The sequence below is a fragment of the Chrysochloris asiatica genome, unplaced genomic scaffold (assembly GCF_000296735.1).
Source record: "Chrysochloris asiatica unplaced genomic scaffold, ChrAsi1.0 scaffold00184, whole genome shotgun sequence".
NCBI classification, from domain to species: domain Eukaryota; kingdom Metazoa; phylum Chordata; class Mammalia; order Afrosoricida; family Chrysochloridae; genus Chrysochloris; species Chrysochloris asiatica.
Window position 1 is genome coordinate 4,803,946 of NW_006408702.1, and position 19,621 is coordinate 4,823,566.

The following is a 19,621-nucleotide window of genomic DNA, read 5'->3' on the forward strand; positions in this document are numbered from 1 at the left end:
CCTGACAACAAAAGCTGCACTGTAGCTCTGGTAGCGTAGTGGTTACGAATCGGGCTGCCAACCTCAAGGTCAGCAGTTCCAAACTATCAGCGGTTCTGCGGGAGAAAGATGAGGCGTTCTGCTCCCGTAAAGATTTACAGCCTTGGAAACCCGGTGCAGGGTCTCCACGGTATTTAACAAAGCTGCACTGTCAGACACATTTATTTACCCACATCCCAGTGCCTCTGATTATTAAACTCTCAGATACAATTTGCTTGCAAGGCCTAAGTATGTACTGTTTGGACCTTTTCAGAAACAGCTTGCTAATTTCTGCCTTATAGTATGTGATTCTGTTAGCTCTCTGATTTCATAATTTGCTTATTTTTGTTTCTTCTCTTTTCTGTTTCCACCAGAATGTATCCTCCATAAAGTTAGCGATTCCACCCAACCATCACCCCTGCCCTGCCACCAAGTTCCATTCAGCTCACTATCCTCGCTCCTGGATCTGAAACATTTCGTGTCACGTGGCACGCGCTTCTCTACCGGCGAAAAGGAAAAGTTGATCGATCACTCGGGCCTCTACTCGGCGAGCCTGTGGCGAGCAGATGCGCGGGGCTCGGCTGGGAATGCCTGGCAGCGCGAGCGCGCGGAGCCTAGTTGGAGTTGCCCGCGGCCCCCAGCTGGGAGACCAAGCGGTGCAGGAAGAGCACGCGGCAGAAAGGGCGGGCAGGCAGCTGGGAGGACAGACGCCGGGGCTCGGTCCGTAGCCGCAGGTGCAGTCTCTGGGCGAACATTGCCTGAAGGGGAAGTCGGCCTCGGTGCAGTGGTGGCATTGATGCGTGTCCAGAAATGCCTCCACTGTGAGGGCCTGCGGAGCGAGATGACGTCACTTATGCAAATCACACGTCACTGTGTCTCCGGGGAAAACGTGCAGTAGTTCTACCAAAGGATCTGGACCCTAAAGAGATCTTGGAAATTGTCCCTACGATGCCCATCGCCGCGATTTTATGGGGGGCGACACCCTGAGATTGCATCCGTGAGCTGCTCTCCCAGGCTCACAGTTTCATCGTCTCGTTGTTGAAACATTTCTCCAAAATATGTTAATTCACATGTTTTATATTGTGGAAAGACGGAATCATTTAACTGTGCAGCCTGAAGTCAAATGGAATTCCAGGTTTTATTCTTGCGGGTCAAGAGAGTAAAAGTAAACCGTTGATATAAATCTCTTATATTTACCCAGTTTTGTCGAATACACATGATGTCAGGAGCAAAATCTGACCAAAAAGGACCTCGTAGAAGTTTATCAACCAGCAAAACTAAAAAAAAAGGGTCGAATTCTGTTATTTCGTACTTCACCAATGCGCCACCTGCCAAACTTGCCTGCCCCGTTTGTAGTACTATGGTACCGAGATATGACTTAAGCCGGCACCTTGATGAGATGTGTGCTCATAAAGCTGATGCCATTCGGACATGTCCAGTTCCTGTTGACTTACCGAATCCAAGTGTGTCCACAGTGGATTTAACCAACAATGCCTTAGAGTCCGTAACTCCAATGAAGTCATCGCCAAAGAGGAGTTTAAGCCCTGATCCGGGTGATTCAGCTCCAAAGAGCAAAAAACAGATCAGTTCCTACTTTAAAGGCAAGGATGATTTTATGTGCAGAAGTCAGCCTGAGCTGAGTAGGCCTGTGAAAGTCATTCCTTTGGGAAGCCTGGCATCCAAATTGTCGAGTAAATACAGAATGGCTAAAAAAGCCATCGGTAAGAATACAGAGTTTGGGACTCACAGAGTTACAGATCCAAGCAGTTCCTTATCCACAGAGGTTAAAAGCTTGGCTGACAACTGCTCAGGGATTGAAAACAGGGATGAAATTTTGGAGAACTTTTCTCAAAAGGAAAACGTTTTTGGGTGTGAGTCACTTAAAGAAGAGAATGCTTCTGAATGTACCGTAGAAAGCAGTAAAATAATGGAAGCTGACAGCCAGAAAGCTACCCAGGAATGTGCGGAATCAGACCTCATCTCTGGCTTGTCAGATAATTCCTTTGCATTGTTTTCTTCAGATGTAACTTTGGGGAATAATTTAAAGTCTATGTCACAAGACAGTCGTGAAAAGCAGGAAAGTATCAAAGGAGTAGATAGTAAAAAATTTGAGGCAGGTCGTTGTAAAGAAGTAACACTGACTGTTGCTAATCAAAGTAGAGCCCAGTTGTCAGACTTGAAAGCAGAGTCTCAGACTTCCACAAATGATGTTGCTCTGGAAGGTGACAGTGGCTTAAGGAATGAAACTGTTCACAATGCTCCTTTGGAGGCGGGCCCAAGCTGTGATGTTCCTGACACAACAGCCGAAACACCCCCAAAACATCCTTACTACCTTCAAAGTTTCCTTGTGGTGCTGAAAGCTGTTCTTGAGAATGAAGATGATTTGATGCTTTTTGATGAACACGAGAAGGAAATTATAAGTAACTTTTATCAATTATCAGGTACCTTAAACCTATATGCTTTTGAGTTTTTGTTTCCCATTTATTGTTATTATTATCAGTGATGGGATAGTCTGAATGACCAGAAGGAATCGTTGTGCTTTTGTGAGTATATCACTGACTCATAGCCACCCCCCCACCCCCACCCCCGTACAGGGTTTTGGAGGCTGTAAATCTTTGCTGGAACAGAATGCCTCATCTTGTCCCTCAGAGCTACTGGCAGATTCAAACTGCTGACCTTGCAGTTAGACAGGTGTCACCCACAAAGGTGCTGAGGACTCCTTGTCAGTATACTATCGTACTCAAATCAGAGCCTAATACAAGTTTTGTATTTGTAAGGATGTGTTTGTCAACTAGGCTGTATGTTCCAGTGATGTTTACTATTGCAGTACCATGCATGATAAGCAGTTGTTTGGTTATAATGCAAACAGTGACATTTCATTTATACACATAGGTGATGGATGCAAATTTTAAATGCAATTTCAAATGCAAAATTTGTAAACCTTTTCTATATTTTAAAAGTACAGCTTGACGTAGATAAGCCTTCCTTTGTTGTTGTTGTTGTTGAGTGCCATCGAGTCGGGTCCGACCCATAGCGACCCTGTACAGGGTTTCCGAGGGTGTAAATCTTTACGGGAGTAGAAAGCCTCATCTTTCTCCCGCGGAGCGGCTGGTAGTTTCGAACCGCTGACCTTAAGGTTCGCAGCCCGATTCGTAACCACTACGCTACCAGAGCTCCTTACACTCCTGCATATCATCAGACTGATTATGAGGTTTTGTTAGTTTCACACCATTACCAAGACAGGGTGTGGAGGCAATGGAAACTTTCAAGGTAAATTGGTACACTTCATTCAACATGTTAATCTGTGCCTCCAGTCTTTGGCAACAAGTGGTAGCTGCAAGCCATTAGTGCTGGTTTGCAGCAAAAGCTACTTGGTGATGCAAATCCAGTTGGCCCTGAAGGCTGCCTGGCTAATGCCCTTCAGAGATAGGAAAACCTTAGTGGGGGGCCACATTGCCCTCTAATAATATGTAGCTTTGTCTGACACCTCATTGTATTAAAAAAAAAAACAAAAAAACCACACACACACAAAAAAAACTTGAACATTACAACGAATGTTTAAGAAAAGTATTTTTGTTTTAAAATTCACACAGTGAATTATGATTGTAGCATCCCTTGCCTTTTTGACATATGAGAAATACTTTTCTGGGGATTCATACTGGTTCCTACTCCACTTGTGCAATTCCCACCAGGGGACATGCATAAAACATCACACACAGCTCTGTCATGTAGAGGAGCCACAGATCTTTGTTGGGAACTGAAGGCATTAATGTGAATGGGTTTTTTTTGAGTGGTTGGTGGCACTAGGTCTCAGTATTGTGGAGAAGTACTAATAGTTTTCCAAGTACAATTCCGCATATTACTATACTCAGCTTTCCAAAGAGAATTATTTATGCTACGTCTCCATGTGATAAGGATTTCTGTGAATTGATTTTTCTGCTTGAAAGTAAAAAGAAATGTTGACATTTCAAAACATAAGTATGCTGTTTTGGAGTTGGAAGCTATACAAAGGTGTAATCCATTAACAGGGAAACAGACTGTTGTTGTTATTAGGTGTCCAAACTACCAGCTGTTCCGCCGGAGAAAGATGAGGCTTTCTGCGCCTGTAAAGATTTACAGCCTCGGAAACCCTGTACAGGGTCGCTATGGGTCGGAACCGACTCCACGGCACATCACCACCACAACAATAATAATTTCACTCAGCATAATGTCCTCCAGGTTCATCCATGTTGTGAGGTGTTTCACAGATTCATCAGTATCCAGCGTTGGTAGTATTTCATTATATGTATGTACCAAAGCTTGTTTAACCATTCTTTTGGTGATGGGCATTCAGTCTGTGCCCATCTTTTTGATGTGTCTCTTGAAGACAGAAGGATCTCGTTTTCTTATCCATTCTGTTCTTTATGTCTCCTGACCGGTACATTTAATCCATTTACATTCTGTGCAATTATCAATAGGTATGAATTGAGTATTGTCATTTTCTGTGTGTGTGTGTTTTTTTGTGGTAATGCTGGATTCTTTCTTCCACATAATTTTCTATGCTGAGTTCCTTTTGTTTGTGGGTTTTCTTTTCATTTTCATTTCTGTTGTGTTAATGTTTACTAAATCTTTCTAATCTTCCGCTTTTCATTTTGGTGTGCAGGTGCGTTATTTTAGTTTGAGGTTGCCTTGTAATTTCCCTGCTTAAAATAGTTCATTTTATTTTGAAATCCACTTGACTTCCTTGTCTTTTGGAAGTTCTACACTATTAACTACACTACTCCCTCTTTTTGCTTTGCACTTGACTTCACTTTACATTAATGTCTCTGGTTCCCTGTTTTCATTTTATAGCTTTGTTTTACTTGAAATACTTCTATATGTAGATTGAAAAGTACTGGTGTGGCACTGTGAGTTAATGCACCGGACTGCAAGGTCAGTTTGAACTGCAAGGTCAACGGTTCAAGCTCACCAGCCGCTCCTCAGAAACCCTATACAGGGTCACTGTGAGTCGGAACCGACTCAACGGCACTTAACAAAAACAACCTATATGGATTGAGTTCTGGGTGGTGTTGTCATGTATGGTGACCTTAGGTTGTTGTCCGTTCTCAGTCCAAAGAACACATTTTAGCATATTTTTGTAAAGTTGGTCTGGTCATTACAGATTCCTTTAATTTCTGTATATGAGGAAATGTCCTAATTTTGCAGTTGTATTTGAGGAACGGCTTTGTTGGGTATCTGATTCCTGGTTGGCAGTTGTTTTCTTTCAGAGTTTTGTATATGTCATTCCATTGCCTTCTTGCCTGCATGGTTTCTGCTGAGAAATCAGAGTTTAGTCTCACTGGTTTTCCTTTGTAGGTAATCTTTCATTTTTCCCGAGCTGCTCTCCGGATCCTTTCCTTGTCTTTGGTTTTGTAACGTTTGATTATGATATGCCTTAGTGATATTCTTTTGGGATCTGCTCTGTTTGGGGCTCATTCAGCTTCTTGTCTGCTTATCTTCTCATCTTTCATGATGTTAGGGAAGTTTTCTTCGAACAACTCTTCAGCAGCTTTCTCTGTGCTGGTCTCTTCCTGTTCAAGGTCATATTTAGCCTCTTGTGGACTTGTTTTAATTTTCTTCAGCTTTAGCCTGAATTTGGCTGTGGCTGCGTGCCTTCGAGTTGGTTCCGACCCATAGCGACCCTGTACAGAGTTTCCGAGGGTGTAAATCCTTACGGGAGTAGAAAGCCTCATCTTTCTCCCGCGGAGCAGCTGGTTGATGGTCTGGTCTGGTCCATCGTCTGCCCCCGGCTTGGTTTTGGCTGATGACATGGAGGTTTCCCACTGTTTCGTTTCACAGATGTAGTCAATTTGATTTCTGTGTATCCAGTCTGGTGAGGTCCATGTGTATAAATGTCTTTTATGTTGTTCAAAAAGGAATTCACAATGAATAAGTCATCGGTCTTGCAAAATTCTATCAGGTGATCTCCAGCATCATTTCTTTCACCAAGGCTATATTTCCAACTATTGATCCTTCTTGGTTTCCAACCTTGACATTGTAATCACCAGTAATTATCAATACATCTTAATTGCATGTTTGATCAATTTCAGACTGAAAAGTTGGTAGAATTGTTCAATTTCTTCATCACTGGCTTTAGTGGTGGGGGTGCAAATTTGAATAATAGTGGCATTAATTGGTATTCCTTATAGTGGTGCTGTGGGCTAATGTGCTGGACTACAAAGTTGGTTTGAATCACAAGTGGTCCAAGCTCACCAGCTGCTCCTTGGAAACCCTCTACAGGGTCACTATTGGTCAGAACTGACTCCACGGAACTGAACAATACTTAGAATATCAATCTTTATGCATTGCATTTCATTTTTGACAACTTCCAATTTTCTTGGATTCACACTTTGAGTATTCCATATTCTGATTACTAATGGATGTTTGCATTCAACTCATTTTGAGTTGTGCCCCATCAGCAAATGAAGGTCCTGAAAGCTTTACTTCATTTGAGTCTTCGTGGTCAGCTCCACTTTGAGGAGGTAGTTCTTCCCCAGTCTTATTCTGAATGGCTTCCAACCTGAGGGTTTCGTCTTCCGGCACTATTTCTGACAGCGTTGTGGTGCTAGTCTTAATGTTTCAGTATTCTATACCTTGGTGCTATCTGACAGTGTTTCATTGATATTCTTAAGGTATTCGGTGGGTAAACATTCAGAAGTAGAAGTCTGTCTCTCCTTTTTCCTGCTCTATCTTAGTGTAGAAGCTCAGCTGAAACCTGGCCACCATGGGTGTAACCCTGATGGTATTTAAAATACTGCTGGCACAGCTTCACAGCAACACGCAAGTCACCACAGTACAACAAACTGACAGACAGGTGGTGAGAAACTGACCAGAGGGGTTGATTTCGTAATTTGACCAAAATCACCAAGCTAGAGAGAGATTGTTGTCCTACTAAGCTAGATAGGTTTTTGATGATACTTTCAGATTTTCTTTTTACCAACAAAAAGAATGCATATTAAACTAAAAATCAGAGAGCATGATAACTAGAATTCTGGAGAGGACTCATGAAAGAGGAGAAATATTGGTGGCAAGAAAGTAGGGGAACTAGGGTTTTAGAAGTTCTGAAATGACCAGTTGTTGTTGTTGTTAAGTGCTGTCAAGTCAATTCTGACCCATAGTGACCCTATATAGGGTTTCCAGGGAGCAGCTGGTGAACTGGATCCACCGACCTTGCAGTTCAAATGACTTTGCAGACTGATGCATTAATTAGCCCACAACGCCACGCCAGTATTAGGCATTACAAATATTTGAATTTCTTGAAATGGCATATAGCACACGGAATATCTTACCTTGTTTAATCTTTCCATCAGCTTTCAGGAGATGGTGTTATTGTATGCTCCCCAGCCCCGCTGCTGTCTTTTCATCCGAGGGTCACTGACCCCTTAAGGATCAGGGATTTGTCCACAATTCAAGCAGTTCATTGCATCCTGTGGTCATGGTCCAAGGGCCAAGGGCCTGACCCAACAGGGACTTTCTCCTTGAAGTCAATCCCATCTTCCAAAGTAGGAAAAAGACTTTCTTGGAAGACCAGTTCAGTAAGCATATGTGTATTTCTAATGGAGTATCCTTAGGTTTACCAAACTAAATTATACAAGAACACCCAGACTTGCAGATAGTACCCATTTGACCTAGCCTTGATGGCTTGATAATCAGAACTCAACTAGAGGAAGATAAAAATAAAAACAAATAAACAATTTTTGATAACGGAAACTAGGGTAAATTGCTGAAATTTGGTGAACTTGATGTATCCTCATGGAGGTAATAACTCAAAATACCAACAGAGAGCAAAAGAGTCTTAACTTATCAGTGCTATCCCCTCTGTACACAGGATAGATAAGGACGGGCAACTTAGACACTGGCTACCTAAAATGAGGGGGTGATAATGGCACGAAGTGACTGGCTTACAAGGTTTCAAGGCGGAGTTTAGTTTCAGAGTGTGTGAGAGAAGATAGAGTCCCCACTGAATACTTTTCATCTTGTCTAGATGGGTCTGGTTAAGAGAGATAGGGATAAGATTCTTATGATTCAATAGTGAGTAATTGTTACCATGACTAATTGTGACTGTAACAATTGTAAAGGTAGAAGTTTTACAACAAAAACGGGGAGTAATTAATTTTACAGTTAATCTAGAAGTAGTTAATCCAGAAACAGAACCCTAGGACCACCAAGGGAGAAGAGCAGGAGTGGAGTGCAGGACCTTATCCAGAGAAGTAGTGATACCAGAGATGGAGGCAGAGATGGGGACATGGAGAGAGGGAGTAGCTGAGGACTCTAGATCCACGGAAAGAGAGGTACTGAGAGCTGGCGGTCAGGAGGCAGACTTGCAGAATATGCTGTTCGGTGGTGTAAATTATTATACATGCCTGAGTGTTTACCAAAAAAAAAAAGAGCTAAAGTGAATAGAGAGAAATACTGTTAACTGATGGTACATGGAGGGGATTTATAATCATTGTAATGAAACAAGGTGTACAATTTGTTGAATGTTTAAAAAAAAAAAAAGTATTTGTATATTGCATTTCAGAAGAAACTTTATTGGTTTTATTGCTTCTTGACTTTATTGCAGCTAATGGTCAGAAGTTATATGTCCGACTTTTTCAACGTAAATTTAACTGGATTAAAGTGAATAAATTAGAATATGAAGAGATTGCCCCAGATTTAACACCTGTAATCGAAGAACTGAAGGCAGCCGACTTTGTCCAGACAGGTATGGTTAGATAAAGGACAATTTATGACAATACTGTGTGAAGAACTTCATGTTAGTGTGATGTCGTCTCCACGATGGTGCCTGGTGAATTGTGAATTGTTTTTCTGCAATGACAGTTTTTAGGAAACACATTATTCATGTGATGCTAAGGATATTCTTAGCATAAGAATATTAGAATAATGGAAGACTCACGGCTGTTATTTTCCTGACTCACAGATTTAGGGCAATACAGTTGCCTGGAGATAACATGTAGACGCATGCCACAAAGGAAAGCTAGTGGTTTTCATTATTTTACTTAAGTTTATTGCAGCTGTTGGTCAGAAGTTGTATGTAAGACTGCAAGTGTCTTTCCTCAGTCTCTCGTTTTAGCCAGAAGGAGTCCCCACTGAATAGTTTTCATCTTGTCTACATGGGTCTGGTAAAAAGAGATGGGGATAAGATTCTTAGGATTCAGTAGTAATTGTTATCATGACTGATGGAATCCATTTCAGATTTCTTTATGATAGAATAAAGCTGATTGATTTGTATTTAATATTGCCTCTCAAAACTTTATCTACCCTTACTGCATACACATACAGGTGTTATGGGAGTCCTGGTGTGGCACTGAGGGTTAATGCGCTGGATTGCAAAGTTGGTTTGAACAGCAAGGTCGGTGGTTCCAGCTCACCAGCTGCTCCTTGGAAACCCTGTACCAGGTCGCTATGGGTCGGAACTGACTTGACAGCAGTCAGCAACAAACAGCAAACATGCTTACACATACAGGTGTTACATTTTATTGGTTGATGGCTTTTAGAATGGTTGACTACTTTTTTTTTTTACACAAGTAACGTGCCCATTATGTGGATTTTGCAAACTGCACAGCCCCCGTTCTGTGAGCGCTATACGTGGTGCTGGTTACGTGGTCTGGTTGAACATTTTGGAATCAGAAGGAAACCAATGGCTGTCTAGTTAATTTGGACTCCTGGTAGCCCCGGGTGTGTTTGCGTAGAATTGTGTTTTCATAGTGGTTCCAGTGACTGACGTCTTAAAAGTAAATTACCAGTCCTTTCTTTCAAGATAGTTCTAGGTGGATTTGGACCTCCAATCTTTCCGTTAGTAATTGAGAGTTGTTGTTGTTGTTAAGTGCTGTCGAGTCGGTTCAGACCCATAGCGACCCTGTACAGGGTTTCCGAGGGTGTAAATCTTTACGGGAGTAGAAAGCCTCATCTTTCTCCCGCGGAGCAGCTGGCAGTTTCGAACTGCTGACCTTAAGGTTCGCAGCCCGATTCGTAACCACTACGCTACCAGAGCTCCTTAGTAATTGAGAGAGTATTTATCATTTTCACCACAGGAATTCCAATATATAGTTTGTTGTTGTTGTTAAGTGCTGTGGAGTCAGTTCTGACCCATAGTGACCCTGTGTAGGATTTCCGAGGATCAGCTGGGGGGTTTCAAAGTGACCTTGCTGTCCAGTACCTTATCCTGAAGCCCCACGTGACTCCAATCTATAGTAACCTTTAAAGGGGACTGTCCTCACCACACTGACCATATTCATCTGTACTTTGTTCACAACTTTTCTTTACATTTATTAGTGAGAAACTATTATGACTCTCAAGAGCTATTAATTTTACATATTGGTTTGGCCAGCTAATTAAAATGTCTGCAGTAGAATTTCTTTTAATTCATGTCTAAGTGTTCTTCTTTCGAAAGTAAATGAAGGTTGTTTAGAGACTCTTAGAAGTGGTTTTTAACTACTTTTTCCTTTAACCATTTTAGAATCTGAATTGCAAGAACTCACTGAAGTGCTTGAGTTACTTTCTGCTCCGGAAGTAAAATCCTTGGCAAAGCTCTTCCACCTGGCAAATCCCAATGGACAGAAGCAACAGCTGGTCGATTCTTTTCTCAAATTGGCCAAACAGCGTTCCGTCTTCACCTGGGGCAAGAATCCGCCTGGCATTGGAGCAGTGATTTTAAAAAGGTTTTACTGACTGGTGTTATAGTAAAAACATTTAAAATCTCAATGTATGCTGGTGGTGGTGATGTGCCGTGGAGTCAGTTCCAACTGCATAAGGTTTCTGAGGTTGTGAATCCTTATATGAGCAGAAAGCCTCAACTTCCCCCGCCCCAGAACTGCTGGTAGTTTTGAACTGCTGACCTTGCGGTTCGCAGCCCGATTCGTAACCACTACGCTACCAGAGCTCCTTAAAAATCGTAATGGTGCATGTTAACTTGTAATCGATTAGGCACTTCTTCCAATTATAAGAACTTATTTTAACTCCAATTAGATTAAGAAGGCTGGAAGAACTACTTACCATAACTGGAATTCTTTGTGCATTTAAAATTCATAACTCTTATTGTAGTACATACTGCACTAATTTCTTGGCACCCCCAGATACATACCCATGTTGTAACTGCTGTTTTTAGGTGCCTTTGAATCAGTTCATATTCATAGCGATCCTGTATAGAGTTTCTGAGGCTTTTAAATCTTTGTGGGAGCAGACAGCCTCGTCTCTCTCAAGCAGCAGCAGGCTTGAACCGCGGATCTTGTTCATAATTCAGTGCTCATCTTGTGGCGCCACCACGCTCAGCAAAGGCAACAAGTATTATTCAAGAAAAATAACAGTTATAACTATTTTTACAGGATTTTAGTAGTCACATTTTTATTTTAGTAAACTTTTTATTAAAGTATAATTAGTCCTTGTTGTTAAGTGCCGTCAAGTTGATTCTGACTCATAGCGACCCTGTGTAGGGTTTCTGAGGAGCAACTGGTGAGCTTGAACCACTGACCTTGTGGTTCAAACTGACTTTGCAGTCCAGTGCATTAACTCACAGGACGTTTCATTAAAACATTACAAATGACCAAAAACTGGTGATTTCATGTATCTTTTAAGTCCTTGAACTGTTTCAGATTGGGGAAGATGTTAAATAACTTTTAGAATTTTTATTTCTCCTGCCTTTGTTGTCTATAAATTAAAACTTTGTCAACCTCACGGTGGAAATCCACGATGTTGGAGTAGTTGAGAATGAAATGAAATGATGCTTTTCCAAAACACTTGAAAGAGATTGTCAGTGTTGTTTACTTTATATGTGTACTCTTCACCCTGAGTTGTCTTGTACATCTAGAATTGAACTGAGTTCATTTTGTTGAGGAGATACTAGAAGTAATCATCTTTAATAGAACATAGGTATAGAGTCCTGGTGTGGTGCTGTAGGATAAGCACTGGACTGCTAACTGTTAGGTCAGTGATTCAAATCCACTAGCCCTGCTCCTTGGAAACCCTATGCAGGGTCATTATGAATTAGAACTGATTTGACGGCACTTAACAACAGTGTTGAATATAGGCATGCTCACTTCATGGTGCACGCTGGTGGGCACTAGGTCTCCCAGAACCACCTTGGTGGGGCTGCAGTGCTGTTGGGCCTTCTGGGATGAGTGTGCCAGGATGGCTGCCTTAACCGGTGGCACTGCCTGCCAGTGTAAGCTCTGACTGGGCTGGTGTGATGGCAGGCCTGTGGGTCTGGGGGTGCACTGGCATTTGGTGGTTGCTTGTCACGTTGAACGTGGACATGGCTTTCAATGGCGCGGTGACTCTGTAGAATAACCACAAGATGGGCGGCTCGAGCCCACCAGCCGCTCCGCAGAAGAAAGCTGATGCTTTCTGTTCCTGCAGAGATTTCCAGCCTCCAAAACCCCTACAGTGTTGGTTTCAGTCGGAACTCGCTCAACAGTTAACAGTTGTTACAACAGCAACAACAATGTTGATAGGTGACCCTTTTATGACAGTTTTCATAGTATTTCAAATGTTCAGGACCAGAGTAAGCCTTGTCCTACTCTGTCTTGAGAAAGAAATATTCTCATTGAGCCAAACTACGTATGAAATTGTTGGGAGATGTGATTTTATTTAAACTTCACTGTGTGCCCAGAGAGGTGAAGTAATGCCCCACAGTTAACACAACTGGAAGTAGTAGATTGAGAATTCCAACTCTAAAAAAGATTACTCTGCATTCTACTTCTTGAAGCTTAGAATACTATTTTCATTTTAACTGAAAATAATTTGTGAAGTCTGACATCCAAATGCCTAAAATAAGCAAGGTATGTTCATATTGTACATTTTTCAGGGCTAAAGACTTGGCTGGCCAGTCCCTCAGAGTCTGTAAAGGCCCCAGGTCTGTATTTTCCCGAATCTTGCTGTTGTTTTCATTGGCTGACTCAATGGAAGATGAAGACGCTGCATGTGGTGGACAGGGACAACTTTCTACTGTCCTGTTGGTCAATCTTGGCCGGATGACCTTTCCTAGTTACAGTATCAACCGGAAGACAAAAATCTTCCAAGACAGAGAAGACCTCATCAGGTAAGATCCTATGAAGTCACTTTCTCAGTTCTCTAGCACAGCGATGACAGAAATATTGCAGGCAGAGGCTTTAACAACCCGGAAGTCATTCTCTCACAGTGAAGGAGACCAGAAGCCCAAATTCAGAGTGCTGGCCCTTGGCAGGGGAGGCTTTCTCTGTGTCACCTCTGGGGAAGGGTCCTTGTCCCCTTTCAGCATCTGTGGACCCAGTGTTCTTTGGAGAGCTCCCTACATCTTGGCATCAATCATTCCCTGGACCTTAAAGCTTCACAGTGCCAAAGGATGTACTCCACTCCTGGCTCTTCTCGCTTGGTGGTAGCAGGTCCTTCTGAGCTCAGAAGACATTGACTCCATGTACAGGCTAATCCGCTAGGTGGGGTTTGATTTCATCAGCATCAGAGAAGTGAGGATTTTACAACAGCTCACATCATGATCATGGGGTGATTGCATCATAATTGATCTCATCGTGGAGGTGACAACTCCATCTTAACTGGCCCAGCCAAACTTAACGCAAAACTTTAACTCAAACACACACTGTAGTACCTTGGTGTGTGCTTTAACTGGTATGAATTTATTTGTTTATTTATGTTTTGCCAGCCGCAGTAGAAACCTAAGTCCACAGCCAAAACAGTCTTTAAAATTATTTTGTTCTCGATCTTTTTGCCTCTCTCACAAATATTTCTCTAAATGTAAGGAGAATGTGGAAACGTGCTTAGGCTGACAAAATGCTTGAGTCTAGAGTGAGTGCAGCCAGAACGTCCCCTGACTTACGTTCCCAAATAGCGGTGATGGTGGTGGTTGTTAAGTACCATGGACTCATAGTGAGTAGGGAGTTCTTATTATTATTTTGTAAATAATATTTTCCAGTCTTTTGGTGAAGATTTACTCAACAATTTCAATTCCCCTTCAACAGTCTCTCCACATATTGTTTTGTGACATTGGCTACGTTGTTCACAATGCATGAATGTTATCATAATTTCTGTTTAGGTGGCTTCATTTCAGTTAATCTAGTTTCCCTACATTCTCCTCTAGTCTCAGTTTTAAAGTAAGTGTTGATCATGTGTTCTCATATAGATGATTTTTTTAAGGGCCCACAGTACTTATGGGTGATATTATTTTGTGAGCCAATCTGTTGTTTAGCTACTGTGTGACCTCAGGTTAGTTTTAGTTCAAGGTTCATCTTGGTGAGTCCCGCAGTCTCCACCAGTTCAGTAAGTCTGCTTTTTAGAAGGAATTTTAGGTTCTGTTTCACGTTTTTCTACTATTCTGTTGCTGTTAAGTGCCATTGAGTTGATTCCTATTCATACCAACCATGTGTAGGGTTTCTGAGGAACAACTGGTGGATTTGAACCTCTGACCTACAGTGCCACACCAGGACCCCTCCATTCTATTAGGGTTCGTCTGTTGTTCTTCTGCTTAGAACGGTCGATAGCAGTAAGCAGGTACTGTCTAGTTCTTAAGGCTTCAGGGTAGATGAGGTTATGATTTGTGTAGACTGTCCTTGATTTCCTTCTTTTTTCTTTTGCTGTAAATTTTTACAGACCAATAGTTGTGGCTTAAATGGCTAGTTACAAACTTTTTTAAGATCTTAGACAATGTTCACCGAACTAGAATGTAGAACGTAACTTTATGAACTGTATTATCCCAGTTGACCAAGATGTTCCACAAGTCTGTGGTTCTAATGCTTCCAACCCAGGAAACCAATCTCACAGATGTTTGGTTATGGCGAAGAAATATCTGTAACTGTGCCTCCATGTGCTTTATTATGTCAGGATGTTGTTGTTGTTGTTGTTAAGTGCTGTCGAGTCGGTTCCGACCCATAGCGACCCTGAACAGGGTTTCCGAGGCTGTAAATCTTTACGGGAGCAGAAAGCCTCATCTTTCTCCAGCGGAGCAGCTGGTAGTTTCGAACCGCTGACCTTGTGGTTTGCAGTCCGATTCGTAACCACTACGCTACCAGAGCTCCTTATTATATGAGGATAAGTAAAAAAATATTGCTACTAGGGTTCTAGTTCATACATGCATGTACCTATGCCATACAAACGTATTTAAATGTGTCTCTGCATATTTGGGTAACTGCAGACAAATTCTCTCAACGATACATTTGTCTTAGTCTTGCTAGGGTGCCTTCCATAAAAGATCCAATCAAAACAGTGGTTTTCAAGGTGATCTGCTGGGCCAGTTAAATTCAAGATTGTCTCAGAAGGTTACGGTGACTCTTTGTTTTGTTTTTTTTAATGCTTTATTGTGAACTATGTGATAGTTTACATGGGAGGACATCAGCTTCACACTGATCCTGTCATATATCGTTTCCTTGCCATGGTTACAATCCCTTCCAATCCCCGCAGGCCTGCCCTGCTGTCATCCGCACACCGCCCCTCTCTCTCACCAGGTCCAAAGTCTCCAGCCGCTCCATCTCCCCACATCATCGTCTCTGTCTTCATCCCTGGCATCACTGTTTCTCTGGGTAGGGTTCCGTTCTCTGCTCCTCTGCTTTGATGGTCCCAGGGACCTCCGTTCCTAGACGGCAAGGTTAATCACTCCCCTCCCTTTGCCCCAAAATGCCTACTTTTACATTTTCAGCCCTCACAATCAGTCCTGATAACAATTAATCGCTATTGTATCGCAAGAGACCTATCTACATCTCCTTTCATCAGCCCTGAATAGGTAGAATAGATACTACTCAGTGGAGAGTCTACCTTGCTCCACACCTTCTGGATCTGGCTTCCCTCTTGAAAGGTTGTAAGCCAGTCACTTCTTGCCTCTATAGCCCCCCATTCTGGGTAGCCAATGTCCAAGTTGCCCATCCCTGTACTCTCTATGTATGGAGGAGGTGGGAATGCTCCTCGCTGTGAATATTTGTTCCCTCTTTTGAGCTACTGCATCCGTAGATGTAGGTCAAGTTCATCAAATTGTATCAGATTACTCTTTTTTTCCTCTTCTTTCTTCTTCTGGTTGAGCTCTGATCATCCAGTCATTGAAGCCAGGTCAAGTGGGTATTATCTGCAAGTGTGGGTGTACTTATGCATGTGCCCTCTCTTCTTATCAGCTGGACGCTTCACTCTCCACTCTAGTCCTCTGTGGCTATGTCACTGACTCTGGGACCAAGAGCCCCCAGGTCTTGCCACACTGCTGGCTGACCAGGTCTCCACCCAGGTTCACAGGAGTCTATTGAACATTGTAGGGCTTAGCTCGCAGCTTCATTGCTGTTTCTTCCACACTTCCCGTTATCAGTGATGAACATGGTCACCAATCAGAGTGTGTATTCCCATTGAGTCTTAGTCTTAGAAGGGGGTTTGCCTTGAGGGGGACCTGACCACTTGCCTTGATGTCTCCTGGGTGAGCCACTTGTTTGTTCTTGTAGTAAACAGTTGGCCTGCCTATATTGTTTTGTATTTTTCCTGTCAGTCTTTCTTTCAGGAAGTATCTTCTGTTCTTCTGGCCACTCCAGGCTGGTCTGCTTGTCCTTTCAAGTAGACATTTTCCCTCGGAAGATTCTGGATGCTGTTCAGGATTCCACCTATGGTCTTGTGTAATACAGAAACCGCAGGAAGCCTCCTTTGTGGGCACGTTGTATCCCCATTTTAGGTCTTCCAACCAGTTATAGGCAGAAGACAGACTTACAAGCTTTCTATGGTGATATTTCTGGCTATTCCTTTCTCTCCTCCTGCAGTGTCTATTCTATAGTGGTATGCCAGGGGAATCAAGATTCAACAGACAGCCAAGCATCTTAACATTATTTCCCCCCTTTCCCCCATTTAAACCATGTCTCAATCCCTGTATCCCAGAGCCCTGTTGTTCCAAGGTTTTGCCTACATCATTATTTACCTCTGTCCCAATTCAGCTTCACATTCATCGTATCGTATTTCATTTCATTGCAATGATTGAAATCCCCTCCGTGCATCATCAAATAACCAAAGGATACACCCCACAGGCCCGCCCCCCTGGCTGTCAGAAGACAGCTCCTCTCCCTCCTTGAGTCCCGTGTCCCCAGCCACTCCATCTGTCCACGCCATCATAGTCCCCCCATCATTTTGGGTCTGGGCAGTTTCCAGCCCCCCTCCCCCAAGGTATTCCAGTTAGTTATAGGTTAGATCCGAGCCCACCGGTGACTCTTTTTTTGGGGATTCCAAAGAGGTAAATGTGATAGATTTTCTTGAAGGGCCCAGGATGATCACAGGGGCTTGTTACAGCATTTTAAGAAAATTTAAAAATTGCATTGATGAGAAAAAGACCAGGAACATTGTGCTGAGGAATTTTTTCCCATCATGACAATGCACGTGCTCCTTCTTCGAGGGTAGCAAGGGCTGTACTATTAGAATTTTGTTGGAAATCCCTACCCCCTCCCTCCTCCAGCTCTGATTGTGCCCCTTTAGACTTCTTTTTGTTCTCAAAACTCACCATTGAGGACTGCTGGCAAGATGGCGGACTGGGCAGTTGCACTCCAGGGACGCTGTACAACAAAGGGACCAGAGACCAAATGAAACAGACCCATTAGACAGTCCTTGAAGCCTGAGCTTCAGAGGCAAGGTTAGAGCCATGGAGTGAGTGAGTGCTGGGAGGAGAAGCGGAGCAGGATGGCCACAGAGGACCGCTGACTGGTGAAAGACCAGCCAGATGCAGCGCCACCATCTTGAACTTCTGTGAGCAGTTTTGGCAACAGAAAGTGACCTGGCAGAGCAGATTCACATAGGCGACGGGAACGCTGTGATGCTTTCTTTTTCCCCACGCTCCCCTGGTGACCAGAGGTGTAGCCAACTCCCACCCTCATAGGCCCACCCTAAGCCAGCCCCTATTGTCTGGATATTCAGAGCCAGGTGGATGTGAACCATGTCAGTGCGAGGCGGGGCATAGCTGCACGGCTTTGGTGAGCCCCTTTAGTGCCTGGATCCGTACCTACAGATCCTGAAGAGCCACCAGACCAGCATTTAGCCAACCACCTTGACCCCAAGGGCCTCCTTGAACTGCTTACGAATTGAGCGCCCTGAATGTAGATACCATCTAGGCCTAAAGGAAGTCCATCTCAGGCAGTCAGGAAGTCCGCTGTCCCAGCCATCTGGTGAGAGCGTTGGTTTGTAGGAGCCCCTCAGAGGTTTCTCGCCTCTGGTCCAGTGCTACACTTGACTTGGGGGAGTTTGGGTGCATCCTTTTGTTGTTTCATTGTTTTTCCTTGTTTATCCTTTCACCTCTCCCCTTCTCTTTCCATTCCCATGAGTTTTATCTATTCTATTTCCACTTGTGTTTTTCCTTCTTCTGTTTCTCATTTCACCTCTTGTTTTAGTCTTTCTTATATCTCTTTTCATCGTCCCTTCATTTTCTTATCTTTCTATCTGGGCAGCCTGTTTCAGTTCTTTTGGGTGATTCTATAGGGTGGTATATTAAGTGATTAATATAATAAAAAGTAAACAGTGATGGTGGTGTGCCAGGAGTCGCTTCCAACTCATATTGACCCTGTAAATGATTTCCAAGGCTGTAAACCTTTGCAGGGACAGAAAGCCTTGTCTCTCTCCGGTGGAGCAGCTGGTAGTTTCAAACTGCTGACCTTGTGGTTAGTAACCCTCTGTGCCACCAGAGTTACTTCATTCACTTCAGAAACCATTGTTACCCTTCAGAATGATCTGTCATGTACGAGACATGGCAGTTTTGTGTAAGTGCTCATTCACATCTGGAGCTCACGGGAAGGTGTTGTCTCTGTGTCCAGATACGCAGCCGCTGCACACATGCTGAGTGACGTGTCCACTGCGATGGCCAATGGGGACTGGGCTGGAGCGAGGGAGCTGGCCCAGCGCGCACAGAACGACTGGAACCAGCTGAAGAACCACCCTTCCCTGAGGTAAGGCTCTCTTTGTGAGGCACTTGCAAAAATGTCCTCATTGACCAAGTCCTTCCATTACTTAAGGGACTTTCTTCTACTGAAAGCACACGACTTTTGTTCTGTGACCAAACCAAAAGCCGTTCAGTATCCTGCTGGCTTAACATAGAGGCAAAGTGTTGTGTGAAATGGCTCGAGGCTGAGCTTGAAGTGGACCCTGCGTAAGTAGGTCTCAGGCAGTGGCTGCTGGGTAAGCGTGTGCTCGCTGGACTCTTGACACTCAGGTGTGGTGGTCACCCCAAGCACCTGAAACTATGCGAATGTGAGGGCGCCCCGCAGCGGGATGTATTATGTGGGGAACACACCAGGAAGCTCGAGTAGAAACAGAATCAAACATTTACTTTAAAAGTTCTGAGTACCAGCTGTCATTACTGAACATTTTGAGCTAAGATTTTATAGAAGAATCAGAGCTTCTTCAGAAGAACCTTTGATCAAAAGGAAGAAAATGTAGAACAGTATTTTGAATGATCGTGGAATCTAGACTTACTTACCGTGGGATCAGGACTTACTAACTGTATGATCTAGACTTACCGTGGGATCTGGACTTACTAACTGTATGATCTAGACTTACTTACCGTGGGGTCTGGACTTACTAACTGTGTGATCTAGACTTACTTACCGTGGGATCTGGACTTACTAACTGTGTGATCTAGACTTACTTACCGTGGGATCTGGAC

The 19,621-nt window shown here is 43.3% G+C and overlaps 1 protein-coding gene across 1 annotated transcript; it reads left to right on the plus strand.

The window, feature by feature from the left end:
* The first annotated feature begins 1,234 nt into the window (after positions 1–1,234).
* FAN1 (FANCD2/FANCI-associated nuclease 1) lies at positions 1,235–10,719 on the plus strand. The gene is given in 3 exon segments (XM_006878282.1): positions 1,235–2,459; positions 8,600–8,740; positions 10,496–10,719. Coding segments are annotated over 3 exon segments (1,590 nt in total).
* Positions 10,720–19,621: the final 8,902 nt, after the last annotated feature.